A 17057-nucleotide genomic window follows, 5' to 3' on the forward strand; every position below is an offset into this window, starting at 1 on the left:
ACTCCTTTTTTACACAGACACAGTGTCCCAAGCACAACAAGTCACACTGAGGCCTCTCTTCCTGTCGCTATCAACACAATCTTGTCAATATCCTTCCCCTCGTTCTGCCCCTCAACGGTGTAAACAAGAGTGCCTCCCAAAAAAAAAAAAGAGTTCAACATTTGGCCACTGTTTTTTTTTGTTTTTCTCTCTCCAGGCTTCAATCTGATCCCCATCGCAGCTCACTCAGAATGATAATCCAAAACTCTTGACACCCCTCCAAAGTCTACCTTGGCCGTGTCTGTGTCATACTAACTCGTGCACTCGTTTGGTATTCTGAGCCTCTGATCCGTCCATCCCTCACAGTCTGGGGCTGCCATGGTCTACTGGCAGAACAAACACAGTTGAAATCCTTCCAAAATCTTTAAAACCACCCCCTCACCCTTTTTGCTCAGCGGACTGTGTTTTTTTCTCACTGTTTTGTCAATCACTCAGTAACTCACTGTCTGTCTTTCTCCCCCCCCCTCCTCCCTCCCCCCTCTGCCTCCCTCTTCATCACAAACCATCCTCCCTGTTCTTTTGCGTCCAAACTGATAGTTGTTTGCCTCATCCACACATAGGGCCTCAAGGGCTCCTGTCTAAGAGGAAATGCCACGGCCGACATTATCCCCAAAGGGCAGACTCACTTCTCATCTCATATTTTTCACACTATCCTCCTCTCCTCTGAATGCTAATGCCCCCACACTCTTTTCGTCTCCCTCATAACGGCGAACCATATGGCCCACTGTGCCACTCAAGCACATCTGTCCAGCTCACATGCTTTTCCCTCTCTGTCTGTTTTCAAAGATTTTTCTTCAAAATCAGTTGTGATTTTTATTTATAGCAATGAAGACTTGCCTTACGTTGTTAATAATTTTTTCTCTTCTCCTCCCACGCTTTTTAAATAAAAGATGAAGACTGAATAAGTGTGAAGCGCTTTGGAGTTTGAAGGAGGATAAGAAGTACCATCACTATCCTGCAATAATTCTTCACCTATGGCTCAAAATGCATTTTTTTTTCAGATAAAATAATTCATTTCTTTCTTTTCTTTCCTCAACCTATTGAGAGACACTTCTGAAGGCTCACATTTATTTTACCTATCAGATCTTGATGTCTAAAATGTCATTCATTTTTATGTTGTCGTTTCATACATCCCTCCTACTTTTATTCCTGACCTTGTGATGCTACAGACTTCCAATACTTCTGTAATATGAAGGCATGTATGATATGAATGTGTGATGGTGTTACTCTTCTTTATGATGACATTATCCTTAAGTTGGTTCAGCCCCTTAACATTTTCAGCCGACCCCTTCATCTCAAATGGCACCATTTCTAATCTATTTCTGACCAGGTGTTGAGACATATCAAGAATATAGGCTACATCATTTCTTTTGACAGTCTTGTATCTGTGACACAGTGCCCTCTGCTACTGTTTAAAATGAAATCCCCTATCAATTCAACAGCGACCATGTTTGTTTCTCTGTCCTAACGATCAAAGCAAACCGCTGACACAGACAAAACATATCTCGCCATCTCGCTGCTTTGACACCACAGACTTTGCCTACTTGACATTTTGAGTAATGGCGCCTTCACATGGAGTTGATGATGAAAATGGCCTTGATCTTCTGCTGAGCACTGCGTTGTCTGTGCCACTCCCCGAAGACTCTTTAGCTAAAAGCAGGCTATGATACAGGAGGAGTATATGATGGTTACTAACTAACAAGCTCATGCTTCCACCACACAAACCCCTGGATGATTATCCGGCCTTAGAAAATAGGCTGTTTGCATGCTAATGGCTTCTTGCACTGCTGACCTGAATCCTCTTAACAAGCAGAATGGACAGGTTCATTACATTTCAGAGTGAATAAAAAGAAAGCAGGGCCAGAAATGATTAGATATGCAGCCTGTTAGGATGAGCATCACTGTATGTAGATGAAGGTGACGTTCAGAAAAACAGGAGCCGAAACAGGAACACTGTGACTCAACAGTTACAGACTGCAGCAAGATGGGAGGGCGGAAAAACACAATATAAACAGACATGGGTGGCAGGAAGGGGAAGTGACCCAAGAGAGACAGAGTGAAAGTGATAAAAAGGATGGGGAATGACCTTTACCTAGAATATATCAGGTCCTTAGCACACACACACGCACGTCGCACACGCATGCATGCACAAGCGCGCGCACACACACACACACACACACACACACACACACACACACACACACACACACACACACACACACACACACACACACACACACACACACACACACACACACACACACACACACACACACACACACACACACACACACACACACACAGTAAGTCATGAAATGGCTTTCAGCAGTGACAGCATGGGGGATTCTTTCATGCAATAAAGTATGTGGATGGAGGAGCAAATAATGCCAAATAATACATTTGAAAATAGTGTCAGCGGTACAGTCTACACTGTACAATGTCTTACTGCAGCTCTCCGTCCCAATTCTTTTGTTTTTTCATTCAGCAATAATCTTTGATAAGCAACTACTGATTAAAAACTAAGTATTTCTCAAAAGTAACCACAACCCCAAAACACTAATTTCTCTTTTTAAAAACAGATTGTTGGTATGTTTATTAGTTATCAATTAATCAATTAAGCTTCTGTTAACTGACTAATTATGTGAGCTTTACCACACGAACACACACACACACACACACACACACACACACACACACACACACACACACACACACACACATTTATAAAAGACATAAGTACACAACAGATTCATGGAGGAAAATACACTCTTAACGTGCACTACACACACACACACACACGGTCAGTGAATACATGCAGTCGAAGTGCAGAAGCGGGCTTTAGGGTGGACTATAGCTCCCGTCATCTTCCCTCATTCATAATTCACTCAGCCAATCATCACACACACACACACTCTCGCTGTGCACCCTAACAAGTCACTACAGCCCACCAACCTAAACGGGATGCAACTGCATGTGCAGGCGCTAGCATTCAGTATACTTGAACGCAAAGTGCAAAAAACAAGTGTGCGCCTGCAGGAGTGTGGGTGGGGGTCATTGTGTATAGTCACCTTAAGAAAAGGACTCATCTGTCATTGTCAGTGAAGGCTAGTGTGTCTCTCTTAGGATTAGAGCTGGTATTTTTCTGTACCCTTGATCACTAAGGTGAAAAGCATTTATGATGCATCAATGACATGATCGTCATTCATTCACCACGGCCGCGAGGGGAGCGGGCGGCAGGCGGCGGGCTTAGCCCCATGCACAGCTCAACTCACACTGCACCAGCAGAGATCTAAGTACCAGAATATATACAGTGTGTCAGCAACAGCAGGAGCCAGACACACATAGATGCTTTAACAATTCTCCCAAGGGCTACAACGCTTGGAGAGTCAGAGTGTGTGCGAAGGTGACCTTTTGGAGCTGCAGGTGCTTGGTGTTATTCTTGCTGGTCTCACACAATAATGCCTGGCCTTTACCATCGCATGAAAGCCAGAGCTCCAGCTGCGTGAAGTCAATCTGGCCTTTTCCCCCAAATAAGAAGAACAGTTATTATAGCTAAAAAAAGAGCCTCCAGTTTAACACTGACCCTCGTCCCTTTTAATAGCCCGTTACTATGGCAATTGGCCCAGGGTGCAGAGCTGGAGAAAGCGTGTGTGTGTTTGTGTGTCGCTGCAGGAGGTAAAACGTCCATTCACATGTGTTGTTGTGTGAAGGCTGGTGTGATGACAGGCAGCCAGGTGAAGCTGCTACGCTAAAGCCCTGAACAGGATGAACCTGACCGGGCGACTACATCCATCCTTCTGTCTCCTTGCATGCAAAACCCTTTTCACTTTTCTGCTTCATCTACAGTATATGGTTTTCGATTTCTCTCAAACTACAGGTGAATATATGGTTTGCAGGAAAATATACACGCAAATCACGTTTGCATATATACGAAAACTACTATGGTGCTTCAATCTAAGGGTAGAAAGAAAATTGTACTAAAGCATATCAAGATAGCATTTTATAACTGCATGCCTGACACTGTAAATGAGTCCAATTGAGTCCAATGGTACTGTTAAATCATGTTTGCATGCCTCTTTCATTCAGATGCCTGATAGAATGCAATACCAGAAGAAGAAAAAAACATTATGAAAAAACGATATACTTTGTAGTCAGAGGATGAAAAACAGCTAATGCAGCAGCTCAAACGCTTCAAGCACATTACTCCCCCGATTCATTATACCAGATAACCTGGGGAAATGAATGAGTAAGTTATTTGTGTTAAAAGTCTGTACAATCTATGACAGGTGTAGGTACGGCTCTATTCTCTTTTGTAACACTACCTAATCAAATGTGTTGATAAACAAACACTAGGACTCTTTCTGTAGCAATATATCTGCAAATCATTTTTTTTACTAGTTTTTTAATCATTTACTGCTGTAGAGTATGACATGCAGGAGAATAGGGAAACATTTCAATTCTAATTTACCAGAGTCAAGTGGCAATTGAAATGACAAAAGGCCTCTGAGTAAAGAGACTCAGTGTGTGCTGGAGTCTAGACAGCCAGCTGTAAAGCATGTTCTACTCCACATGCTACATGCATGTTGCTTGTTCTCAAGTCTCAGCTGCTTGCATGTGGCTCCCTATCAGACACACAGTGGTGCTGCTGATATCAGGCTCTCTTATCCTCGCCCTGGGACATGTCTGTCAAAGTAGATAGAGCTGGAACACTTTGAGCCGATTGGACAGCTGTCACCTATAGAGCTGGGAGATCTACAGGGTCCGCTGACACATGTCAGGATTAAGTGGAACACATCGAGATACTGAGAAGTTCAGAAGGAAATCTCCAGTATTATCAGTTGAAAGAACAAATCCTTTATTAAATGCTGGGTCCATCAAGCAAAACCCTTGCTGTTTGGTCCTCCTGAACGAGAGCAGGTAGTCCAGTCCTGCCGAGTAAAAGTCTGACACATCAGATAGCGTAAATGACTCAAGCTATAAAACTACAGATGGATATTAGCTTGAAGCTAAATCTGTTACCAAACATTTCGTCGCATTGTTTGAGTTTCAAAGCATTTAAACATGGTCCTAATAAATAATTATAAATTATTTAAAAAAAACAGCTAATCACCACATTGTGGACCTTCAATAACCTTGCTACAAATGGCCCCGTTTGCAGATCATGACAAGGTATCCTGATGCTCCACAGACTTGCTGAGTCTGAGGCTTAAGATTATTAACTGTGAGAGTGTTTTGCTGCAGGCTACAATGCCATGCAGTGCTGAAGCATAATACGCAGTACAGGGCCATAGTGTACAATGCCATGTGATATATAATGCCATTACTCCATTGGCAGCGCTGCAATCTGCCATGCAGAGTCAAGGTGTGCTGGGCCGAGCTCGGTCACTGCAATACAATATTGCGGCTTAGAGTCCCGTGGCTGTTTGGTTCCCCCTGGCAGCCCCTGAAGAGTCACGTTCCCCTCTCCCAGACATCACATGAGAGGGCTGCTATAGAAATCAATATGTTGTGTAAAAGTAATACCCAGATCCATTTACTACTGGTTTTATGAACCATCCCAACAACTGCACTCGCGGCTAGCCTTACACTAGCACTATGTCCACCCCTCCTTATCCTTTATTAAGCCATTCCACTCTGGGCACTCCACCTTACTATAGCCTCTGCTCTTCTCCTACAGTAGGGCAGATTGCTGTGTGTGCATATACTGATTAGGACTCAAGAGTCAAGACAAAAATGACACCAGGTATTTTGAGAAGACAGCTGTGTATATATATTAGGGTGAAAAAGCCAATCCGTTTAATTTTGTGTCAAGTGCAGCCATGTGTAGACTGACAGCACACACACACACACACACACACACACACACACACACACACACACACACACACACAGCCCTCTTTTCTCTGCTTGTAGTTGGCACAAGAGCTCAATCCTGAGGTCCAGTTACACGGTAGAGAATAATGTATTGGTGGTTAGGAAAGGCTGCTGCACTCTCTAGGATACAGCCATCCTTTTTGCCGCGCCCGGTCTCAGTAGGCAGATATGGACCACAGTTAAGGTCAATGCATTTTTCTTTTTCTAGTCTAGCTTTCTTTTTCCCATCCCTGTTTCTTTACCGTCAAAACCAGCCTCTGTTATTGTGGATGGAGGTAGCAGGCATTAATAAGTAATTCTCCACTGAGCCTCAGGCCAAAACTGTAAATTTTGCTAACAGACAGTACATCCCTACGGAACAACATTCACAGGGTAAGGGAAGGGAGTGTGAATGTGTGTGTGTGTGTGTGTGTGTGTGTGTGTGTGTGTGTGTGTGTGTGTGTGTGTGTGTGTGTGTGTGTGTGTGTGTGTGTGTGTGTTGTGCGAGACTCACAAAAGCACAAAAGGGCTTTCACGATAACTAATACCCGCAGCAGAGCATGAAGTAATAAGGCCAGAGTGGAAGGACACACAGAACATTCACCGATCAGAGTTTATTTGCAGCTCAGTCTGCTGCGCCGTGCTGAAATCGATACAAAATGTAGCACATCAATTATTGTCCCGAAGACTTAAGAAGGAGGACAAGTCATCGGCCTAAATTAAAAGGTGCTGTAAGCGGAATGGTTCTTTTAGCTAACTTCCTGTCAGTTACTGCAGTTAGCAGTCCCCTCGCTCGTCCCTACGTCACCACATTAATGCACTGCGGTCTTCACGCAGCAAGTTATCTAGCATCATCTCAGATCCATAAGTGTGATACAAACATGATAAAAAACATCAAAACAGACATTGGGAAGGATTTTTACCTGCTCCGCCATTGTAGGCACATAAACATTCACCCATCTGTCGCTCTGGCGTGCACCGGCAGTGAGACCATGAGTGAAACGGATATTAATTTTGGGATCCCCGAAAAGTTTATTAGCCGATTACAAGCAGCTGACTGAGAAATCGGCTTTATGAAACGCGCACTTTATGAAAGTGATCACTGTATGAATAAAGAGCGATTTAACACTTATATTAACATAAAAAAACACTTCCTTCACCTTTAAAGGTGAAGTGAGCGGTTTATTTGTGTTAATATATGTGTTATATCACTCCATATTCCTACAGCAATCACTTCAACAGAGTGCGGACGTCATATCACAGGTCTCCAAGTCATTCTGATTTGCAGTAATAGCCCAATTAAAATGTTGTAGTATTCCGATTTATTATCCAATCAGGAGAGAGAACGCTACAAACCGTCACTCGTCTCACTCATATATACTATATACACTCCATGGTCTCACTGCCGGTGCACGCCAGAGCAACAGATGAGTGAATGTGTATGCGCCTACAATGGCGGAGCAGGTAAAAATCCTTCCTAATGTCTGTTTTGATGGTTTTTATCATGTTTTATCCGGTTTTATCACACTTATGGGTCCGAGATGATGCTAGATAACTTGCTGCTTGAAGACCGCAATGCATTAATGTGGTGACATAGGGACGAGCGAGGGGACTGCTAACTGCAGTAACTGACAGGAAGTTAGCTAAAAGAAGCATTCCGCTTACAGCTCCTTTAACATAGTGGATAAGAATACATTGTATCTTCCGTTTAATATCCAGCACAAACCCTGGCCTTGGTTGATTGTCTTTTATATCCACAAGGCATAAAAAAACCCACTCTCGCTGCCTCATCATAAATAAACACAGCCACGACGGCCCCATTATAGGCAATCAATATCATTTGTTCGTGATACACACGGCTTGATGGCAGGCGGCGGCTGTGTTCGCCGGGGTTCGGCATAACACTATGGGCCTAGAGTGGAAAGATATGATGAGTGATTGAGAATTACTTAGGCCTACATCAATCACTTTAGCCAAAGATATTACCCAGTCGTGCTTTATTAGAAATCTCCCAAAGGGCAAAGAGAGCAGCTCAGAATAAACAGTACGCAGCTGCACCTCACAGCTTTGCTCAGCAGTTAAGTCAGAAAAGGTCACGCTCTCTACTCACAATTTTTTCAAACTGAATCTGAGAACACGGCACACACCTTGAGGCAGGCTGTTTACTGAATCCCTGTAGGTGTATGAGCAGAAAAGGGGGCTGTGCAACTGGACGAAAGAGCTGTCAGAAGCACACGTGAATTAAAGTGTTCTTCAGAGCAATTAGAGCAGCTAGAGATCCTTTGGGTCTCTACTCATTCAAAGACATATTCAGAGCAGGAGGGTTGAGCCATAGAGAGAGAGAGAGAGAGAGAGAGAGAGAGAGAGAGAGAGAGAGAGAGAGAGAGAGAGAGAGAGAGAGAGAGAGAGAGAGAGAGAGAGACAGAGAGACAGAGAGAGAGGAGGGCAGAAGCATACAAAACAGTAGAGCAAAAATAAAGCTAGGGTGGAACTGTGCACCGCTTACGTCAGGGGCCGGGGGGAAGTGATTATCTTGACCGAACAGTCCTACTAAAACTTCATGAACGCAATATTTAAAAACACCGCTACTAGGAAACGTAATCATGACATATTACTTGAACGTAGTGATCACATCGACCAGCAAACTAGCTGAATAGCGGTGGAGTTTGGTTAACAAAGCAAAGCCAGAGGCAACACGTGTAAGAATACGAGGTTTCCACCGCTGTTGTGTTGGATCTCTAGTCGTTGGAAAAACAAACTGGTTCTTAATAGGTTCCCAAGTTGAAACCAGCTTGCGAAACCGGCTCTAGCACCGGGCCCCGTAAAGTCATTGCGAGTGACATTGTTTCCACTCTCTCATTCTCGTTATTATAACAAAATGTCAATTATGGCTGCATTAACATTTCAACTACTACTAGGCCACTGAAGCAGTCAGGGAATTCAGCTGGTAATGACTCATTGTCTCCCTTCTTATTGTAATAGACACAACCCCACATGGCGCACATTAACATGCAGACAATTCAATTTCCCCTGGCAACAAAAGGCTGCTTGAAAGAGAGAAGAACCATCTCTGGCTCTGTGGTGATTGTGTCCTCAGCGGGCCACACTGACACACTGTCTCCTCCAAAGGGCTAATCATCTGCAGGTGCCATCATTCTGCACAAGGCACAAAGGAAGGACATAGACAAGTATTTTCCAGGGAAACAGATCCAAATATAGCTCTCCATTTCCAGTAAGGAAAAGGCACAACACAACAAGGTCTGGGCTTACTTATAGAAAGACAAACACAAACAGCATTGTGGGCTTCACTGTCCATTTCTCAGTATATCCATCATATAGGCTTTGTTGTGATTTAAGCCGATTTCCTCATTATTGATAATTCACTTGATTACTTTCCCAATTAATTGGTGAATCATTTAATCAGGTATTAAATGCCAGAAACTTTGGGCTGAGTTTAATCAATAGTCGTCTGACAGAAAATAAGTCTGCAGATTGTTTGTTAATGAAGAAAGCTGAAGATTTATTTATATTATTAATTAAGCTAACTAAATGCTAAATAATTAAATTTGATGTGGATAACATATATTTCTCAAATGATCTAACAAGCAAAAATGCCATACAGTCCCTGGTCCATAGCTTCAAGCAAAACAAGGAAACTGAAAACATCCACTTTGGCTTTGGGAATCAATAGCCCAATTGTTATTCAGTCAATCAGAAAAGTCATGGTCAAGATAAGTGGTTATGTAGACAACCAGAATTAAGAGCAATGTTGTCAAACTGTTCCACTTAACCTGGAACACCAGCGATCACCCCCTGGGATGTAAATAGAGCAATAACATCTCCATTTGTATCTAAAAACCCATTTGAATCTCTGATAAAGTTAGCCAGCCATAGAAAGCTATAAGTAACAAAGTATAAACTCTTAAACATTTCCCCCTACAGAAGGAGACACACAACTTGACTATATGACTTGAAGTTATGGTACAAATAAAAAAAAAGCTCACCTAATAAAAACTTTTTCATGAGATATTGAAACATCACCCTAACTCAAAGGGGACATCAAAAACACATATAATGCAGCTGAACAGCAATAAGTGCCCAGGTCAGAGCAATTTACTACTCAGTTGGGCAACAGGGACCAGTCCCGGCCAGGACCCATGCTTGGCTGCAATGTAGCCCAAGTGATAAACACAAACTGACCCAGACAGTGGAGGGATTTTTACAGCACAGGAGGACAACTCTCTCCTGACAGCCAGCTCTCTCCCTGGCACAGCAGATCTATAGGGAGAGGATAAATCTTAGGAGGGGGGAACTGAGGATGCAACAAAGGAGTGGAGGAGAAAGAGGAGCAGGTGGATAGCACATTTATCCTCACAATAAAAAAAGAGGGGGAGCAGGAGTGGTAGTCGCTCATTAATCTGACAGGTGGGGAGAAAATGCAGCCACATTAATCACTCATGCGGGCTGGTAAACAGGAGCCACTTTCACTGGATCTCTTTTTCTTGTCAGGTCACAGCACTTATTTCCAGGAAGATGTATGGAAAATCTTGCCCTTTTTTTAATTTATTTTTATTATTGAATTGATTGATTATTTTTTGTGTGTGTGTGTGTGTGTGTGTGTGTGTGTGTGTGTGTGTGTGTGTGTGTGTGTGTGTGTGTGTGTGTGTGTGTGTGTGCGCGCACAACATATTAATGTCTGCACTTGAATTGTTAATTTTGCCTAACTTATCGCTTCATATTAATTATGAATGCCTAAAATAGGAAATTGGACGTGTAGCCCCCAAGACAGCCCATTCACCAAGCTATTGAAACAAAAATAAGCTTGAAATGCTAATGTGAAAGAGCAGATGAACACCATCTGAAATACCTTAGCCAGACACCGTTCACTTCACCTGCGCTCAGTGATTATGGGTCAGCATTGCAGGCCTTAAGTGATGAAAAGAGACATTACGCTATAACATTGAGTCACACTGGGCAGATTTGCATAATGTTATAAATAAAAGCTGAAGTCGATGAGTTTACAGAGAAAAGAAAAGAGAGGAAGAGAGAAAGAGGTGTAGTTACAGCTGCAGGCCAATCTCAATTAAAGGAGACAGTTGCATTTAGTTGTAAAGCGTTCCCTGGGGTGCAGGGTGAGGTTAAGAGAACAGGACCCATCTAAGACGTCTGAAAGGTAATGTAATTGAACGAGAGAACAAAGAGTTGGTAGACAGGATGGAGGCAAGGATCTGGAAAAAAAAGATGGCGTCTGGTCTGTGATACAGTCACATAATACCATCACCACAGAGGGCACTTATAACTGACTCAAACCATGTGCCAGCCCATCTGCCCCGGGTACGATACATGATGCTGAAACTCAGTGCGACCTTGCCCAACCAATGCAAATGCTCCCCTGCCAATGCTTTTATCCATCTGTCTATGGATGGCAGAAACACAGTACAGGACATAACTTAAGCATGCATATCTATCTAGGCTCAAGGGAGCATTACTGTCTGCAGTGATACATTTCAGTGTTGCAGCCAATTCGTAGCAACTGCTTCTGACCTTGGAGTTATATTATTGTTGTGGGAATTGAAGAAACAAGGCATACCTTTGTCATACTGTAAGCAAAAATACAAAGGGACCAAAATATATGAAATTACACTAGAAAAACATTAACATTTATGCACTAAATCTACTTGACATGGTAATTTGTTATGCACTAGTTTCACAGAGCACCTACCTTTCAGCTGGTCAGCCACCACACTCTGTCCAATTCTCTCAATGACCTGTCCGCTTTGGTGCTGGTATCGGTCATCCAGGAAGTTGGCAGTGGCCTGTGATAGGTGGACCTGTCCAGCCACGCCCAGCTGCTCCATCAGGTTGGCCAGGTTGACATCATTTGACCAAACATCAAACTTGAAGCGTTTCATGCCCAGGATCCCGCACAGTACAGTGCCAGTGTGGACACCCACCCTCATGTTGACCATCTCTCTCTTCTCTTGGCAAAACTGTTCAATAGCCTGAATCATGCCCAGGCCCATCTCCACGCAGCAATAGGCATGGTCCGGTCTGGGTTCAGGACAGCCAGCCACACAGTAGTAACAGTCTCCTAGAGTACTGATCTTTTCACAGCCAGTGAGCTCACAAAGTCGATCAAAACGTCCAAACAAGTCATTAAGGAGCCCAACGAGAGCATGAGCAGATTTGTTGGCAGACATTTTTGTGAAGCCCACGATGTCTGCAAAGAGGATACTGACGGGCTCCATCCGCTTCATGTTGAAGGGTCTGAAGATGATATGGCCTCGAGGGATGGATGTTTTCTTGCGTTTATTGTTTTTAGGGCTGGAGATGACAGCCGCTGCACCACTGGTAGAGTATCGCTTAACAGAGTTATCCCCTATCTCCTCATCACCCTGCTTCATCAGTTCATCTGCCACCAGTCTGGGCATGACAGAGTGGATCATTCGCTCCTTCAAGGCTTTCTCCACCTCTAGGTCTTTGCCATGCATGATAGCTTGTCCCACTTTAAGGAAGGTGCTGCGTGACCGCACCTCAGACATGATGAATAGGTGGATGCCCATGGCGTGGGCACAGAGGTGCAGTAGCACTTTGGCTGGGCCCAGCCAACTCAACGTATCCCAGTCTGATTGATAGGCTAAGTTCCAGCTATCCGCCGCTGGGGTTAGGTGTAGCCAGCCCAAACTCTCAAAAAAGACAGAGTAGAGAAACCCGAGCAGAACAGAAGCATAGAGGCGAACATGGAGAACGCTGTAAAGCAACAGAAGAACCTCAATACAGAGGGAGAAGGTGCCTACAGGAGAAAGACAGGGGGACCAGGGGCTATCTTCCCCCAGCTTCTCATAGGACAGGTTGTATGTGGGTCCCATGCCACTGAACTCCTCAACATCCAGTGCAGGTGTAGGAGTCTCTGGGTCCCTGAAGCTGGATGTCTGGATCTGGGGGGCCAGGGTCAGGATGAGGGTCACAAAGATGAGCAGCAGAGATGCTTGGTTGTACCAGCGAGAGTAGAGCTTAGTGAAAGTGAGGAGGAAAAGAAGGAGGCAGAAAAGGAGGAAAGACGCGGTGGGAATGAGGAAGGCCGTCCTGTCACAGCGGGAAGGGTTGGCAGCAAAGTAGGATCCCCAGAGGAGGGCAGAGATGACCAGGTAAGAGAGCACGTAGCGAAAGCGCCGCTGGGTCTGAGGGAAGCACCGCTCCCTACAGGCCTCCTCCAGGATTGAGGAGTCAAACTTTGGGTCCCAGAAATGACCGGCAGACCTCTCAAAGAGCTGAGGCATCTTCCTCTGCGTGCGAAAGCTCTTGACCGCCGGCCTCCTGGCTCCAGACTCTCCGGAGCTGCAGCTGGAGGAGATGCTGTACTTGCAGTGCTTGGATCCCCCCATGAAGCCGCCCCCGAGTGAACCCAGCGGCCCGCCTCCGTGCTTGTGTTTGACACTACTGCCAATCTTCACCGAGACGCCTCCATCTCCACTTGAGTCACAGCTCACTTCTGTGTTGTGAGGCAGCAGTTGTTGATGTTGGGGGGATGCCATGTTGCTTTTATTTTATTAGCCAAAATAAATGAACATGCAGAGGGGACAGTTATTTCATCAGTTAGTGAAGTAAGGCAAAGTGTTGGACAATGATTGTTTACCCTTAGTAGTGAAAAAGGAAAATCACAAACAAAAACCGTTCCAGGGAAAACAAATTCCACTCAGTTAGCAGTGTAGTGGGTGAAGAAACACTGGCTGACCGTCCAAAGATTTTGAATAGTTCATTAAAGCCCCTCTTGACGTCAGTCCCTGCATTCCTCTACATTCCCTTCTGTTTTGACGCACTTGAAACCGCAAGCTTATTGACTAGCTGCCTGCTCTGTTCCAGTCCAGGACCACTGAAGGTGCTTACTCACTGCTTCACTCATTTGGAAAATATTTGGGAAAAATTCAGAGAATTATGAAATACTGCGCGTAAAGGGAAAAGTTGAAAAAAGAAACCATTGATAATCATTCGTGAAAGGTTTTGTGAGTTATTGCGTGAAGGAGTAAGGGTGGAATACCAAATCCGGTTCAAATATGTTATTGAGTGTTTTCTTAAAAAGCTCTTGCAGTCACTGTACTTTTAATTAGTGGTGCATGTCCATTCTCCCGTATCGATTCAGGGTTAAGTTCCATTCAGTTCCACTGGGAATAGCCTACACACATCTAAGCCTACTTTAACACACGTTTTGCTCACAGCTCTAAGCATAACCTCAGCCTCAGCACTTGCTTCAACTCGAGATCCACTGTTTACCGTTTTGGGCAAGCTTTTGATTACAAGGCGCGAATCCGGATCACGCGCGCAAAAAGGTTTCAGAGCTTTTATTTAAACCCATATGCTCTTTGCTGAAGGGGCCTATGTGCAGTCTACTCCGGTGTCAAAACCCAGAGGGCAACGTGTGCACGGATGTCTGCAGGAGGCAAATGCATGGAAATCGGTGCGCAGGAAATACCCTATTAACTGTTTTGGTTGTATTGCAAGAGCTCCAGCTTTCAATGACTGAGTGGGAAATCCCTCTCCTCCAGCGTACAACATCCAGTCTTAGTTCAGTGCTGATCAGTATTGCTTTGGTATCCAGTCACACCAACTGTACCCAATGATCCATCGACACGGTGCGTCCGAAGGAAATATCCATATTGTCAAGATATCCGACCAAGCCGCCTCCTGGCTGTAGGCTGTATCCTGTGTCAAGCGGACAACTGCGAAAAAGAAAAATGCAGCTTTAGTATAGACTCAGTGAAGTATCACCTAGAGACCATCCTTTTCTCTGGAGTAAAGTTTGCCCGCAGCAGCTCGCCACCCCAATCCTCCAAATGGCAGACAAGGAAAACCAAAACCCGGAGAGACTCGGGCTAATTAAAAGGTATCCTCCTCCGCTCAACGCCCCCCTCACCACAGGTCAAAACAGAGTGCTGTCTTGATCCAGCCACTTTCAAATGAATTGCATGGGCTACACAAGAGGATATCTTCATGTCTCTAAATCATTCCTCTTTGACACAAGGCAGATATGTGATGGATTAGGGCTGATGCATATCGTCCAGTTTTCCCATTCCCCGAATCGTCCACAGTGACCATGAGATTTAATTATCTCCCGTTATCTGACCATATGCGTGCTACGGCGGCATCGACACCTGAATGGAATGTAGTATGCGCTATCCAGGCGCGGTGTGCAACTCAGTGGCAGCATCCGCCACCATCTTCTGTCCAGCAGCGACAAGCGCGTGTATGAAAGTGTGTGTGTGGGTGTGAAGTTTGCAATAACACAATTAAGATAATTTCCGCCCTTTTCCTTCAAAATAAACCCTATGTTAAAATATTGATATTGTAAACGGTCAAAAGTGTCAAAACTAAGAAGGACAGCAGCAATTAACTTATGTAATTGTTTTAATTATAGCTGCTGCACAAGAGCAGTGGCACCTCTCCGTGGACTACAAAAGTGCTAAACATAATGTTTAAAGTCTCACGTAATAAATTAAACCCCAGAATCTGTGGAGCTAAACACTTGCACCAAATATCCCTATTGTCTCAAGTATTTCCTTTTACTCATTATGTGGCACCTGTGTGGCACTTATTGAACCTTATCCCCTACACGTTTCTATTGAGGACTGTTGTTTATTTTGGAAAACCTATATGAGTTTCCGGTTTGGTGGTTATACCTTGTGGTTGACTTGATGCTGCTGTTTCTGTTTGATGGGAGGGGTACGCTCGAGGTACGTGCACGCACTCGGTAAAACAAAAAAGCCTCGTTCGACTTGGAGCCGTCTTGCTCAGACTTGCGCAACTATGACACGCGTCTTGCTGAGCGCACAACAAAAATGCTGCAAAAATGATGTGCGCTCAGCAAGCCGAGCGTCATAATTGCGCAGGTCTTAGCTAGACGGCGACATCTCAAACGAGGCTAAAGACTCAAATGTAACGAGCACGTGTTTGGAGAAGGGTGGAGACCATAGACTGTTTATGCTGTAAGGTGGATAAGTCTCTGCTTTTGTATAGAATTGTTTCCTGTTCACTTTAGTCTTAGATAAATATTAAACAGCAACCCACAGTGGTCAGCAATTCAGGCCTATATGTAATGTGCATAGTATATACTCTAAAGCAGCGGTTTTCAAACTGTGGGGCGGGGCGCGGATGAATATGTAAAAAAAAATATATATATTATTTTTTTATACAAAGATCATGGCATAGCTGGACACAAGTTCTTCTGCTTCGTTCCCCTCACTGCATTTAAATGCATTCAGTAAATTACAGAGAAATAGGTCTTGTTAAAGAAAAAGAGCACCGAGCCCAACCCAGAGGACCCTGCATACATTTTGTTTATTTTAAATTAATATTTTTATGGAAAATCCATGTGTCCTTCTTCAATAGCTTCTAATTCATCAGACCCAGTGTCTCCAAATTATTTGTTCACACAAAATTCCTCATATTTAGCCTCTTAATTGTCCTCTCAAAGTGCACCAGATTCATGCATTTCACTTTAAAAAGATGAAAAAAAATCTCCCGGGGGGGCATACCCCCGGACCCCCCTACGAGGGTCTGGTTCTCCACTGGCTACTATTCTCCTCCAGCAGGACATTTGAGGCACTAGCGAAAAAACACTGGGTGTGTGAATGACATTTAACTAGTCAATAATTTGGGCAAGTCTGTCTGCCTATCTTTCTCACTCCGATGCACACTCAGTCAGTATTATCCATGCTTAAAGGAAGCAAGATTAACACACTGGATTAAGATGTTCAAATGTATTAAATGTGTTTAAAAACGCACAAAATTTTTTAGAATGTTTCAAAAACATGTTTAAATTTGTAAAATAATATATATTTTTTTTGGGGGGGGGGGGGCTCCACTGAAATTTGTTCTCTGAGGGGGGGCTCACTCTCTCACACTTTGAAAACCCCTGCTCTAAAGGCAAGACGCAGCCTACAGTATGTATTGTGCCGTGCCCAAGTGCCTAGGTGTATGTGGCTCTACTGTACATCAGTATGTTTTGTGCAAATTGTATTAAGATCTTTTTATTTGTTGAAGCAAACATGTCTGTCTGTTTTGTGCCTGCCCAAAAATACCATATATTTACAGTAAATATGTTCACAATGTGTTCATGAAGCAGGATTTTATTTAAGTTATTTAGTATAATATGTATATGTATTTAATTA

At 43.9% G+C, this 17057-nt stretch overlaps 1 protein-coding gene across 1 annotated transcript in view; it reads right to left on the minus strand.

Moving 5' to 3' along the window:
* LOC307262803 (adenylate cyclase 9) overlaps nucleotides 1-13427 on the minus strand; it is a gene marked incomplete at its 5' end in the record, with an annotated part of 37722 nt that extends 24295 nt beyond the window's left edge. The window contains one exon of the mRNA XM_080043794.1: nucleotides 11615-13427. Within this exon, the coding sequence (XP_079899920.1) occupies nucleotides 11615-13427 (1813 nt within the window). The remainder of the gene's footprint in view (nucleotides 1-11614) is intronic.
* Nucleotides 13428-17057: the final 3630 nt, after the last annotated feature.

Source organism: Ammodytes marinus, assembly GCF_949987685.1.
Source record: "Ammodytes marinus genome assembly, chromosome: 16".
Lineage (NCBI taxonomy): Eukaryota > Metazoa > Chordata > Actinopteri > Uranoscopiformes > Ammodytidae > Ammodytes > Ammodytes marinus.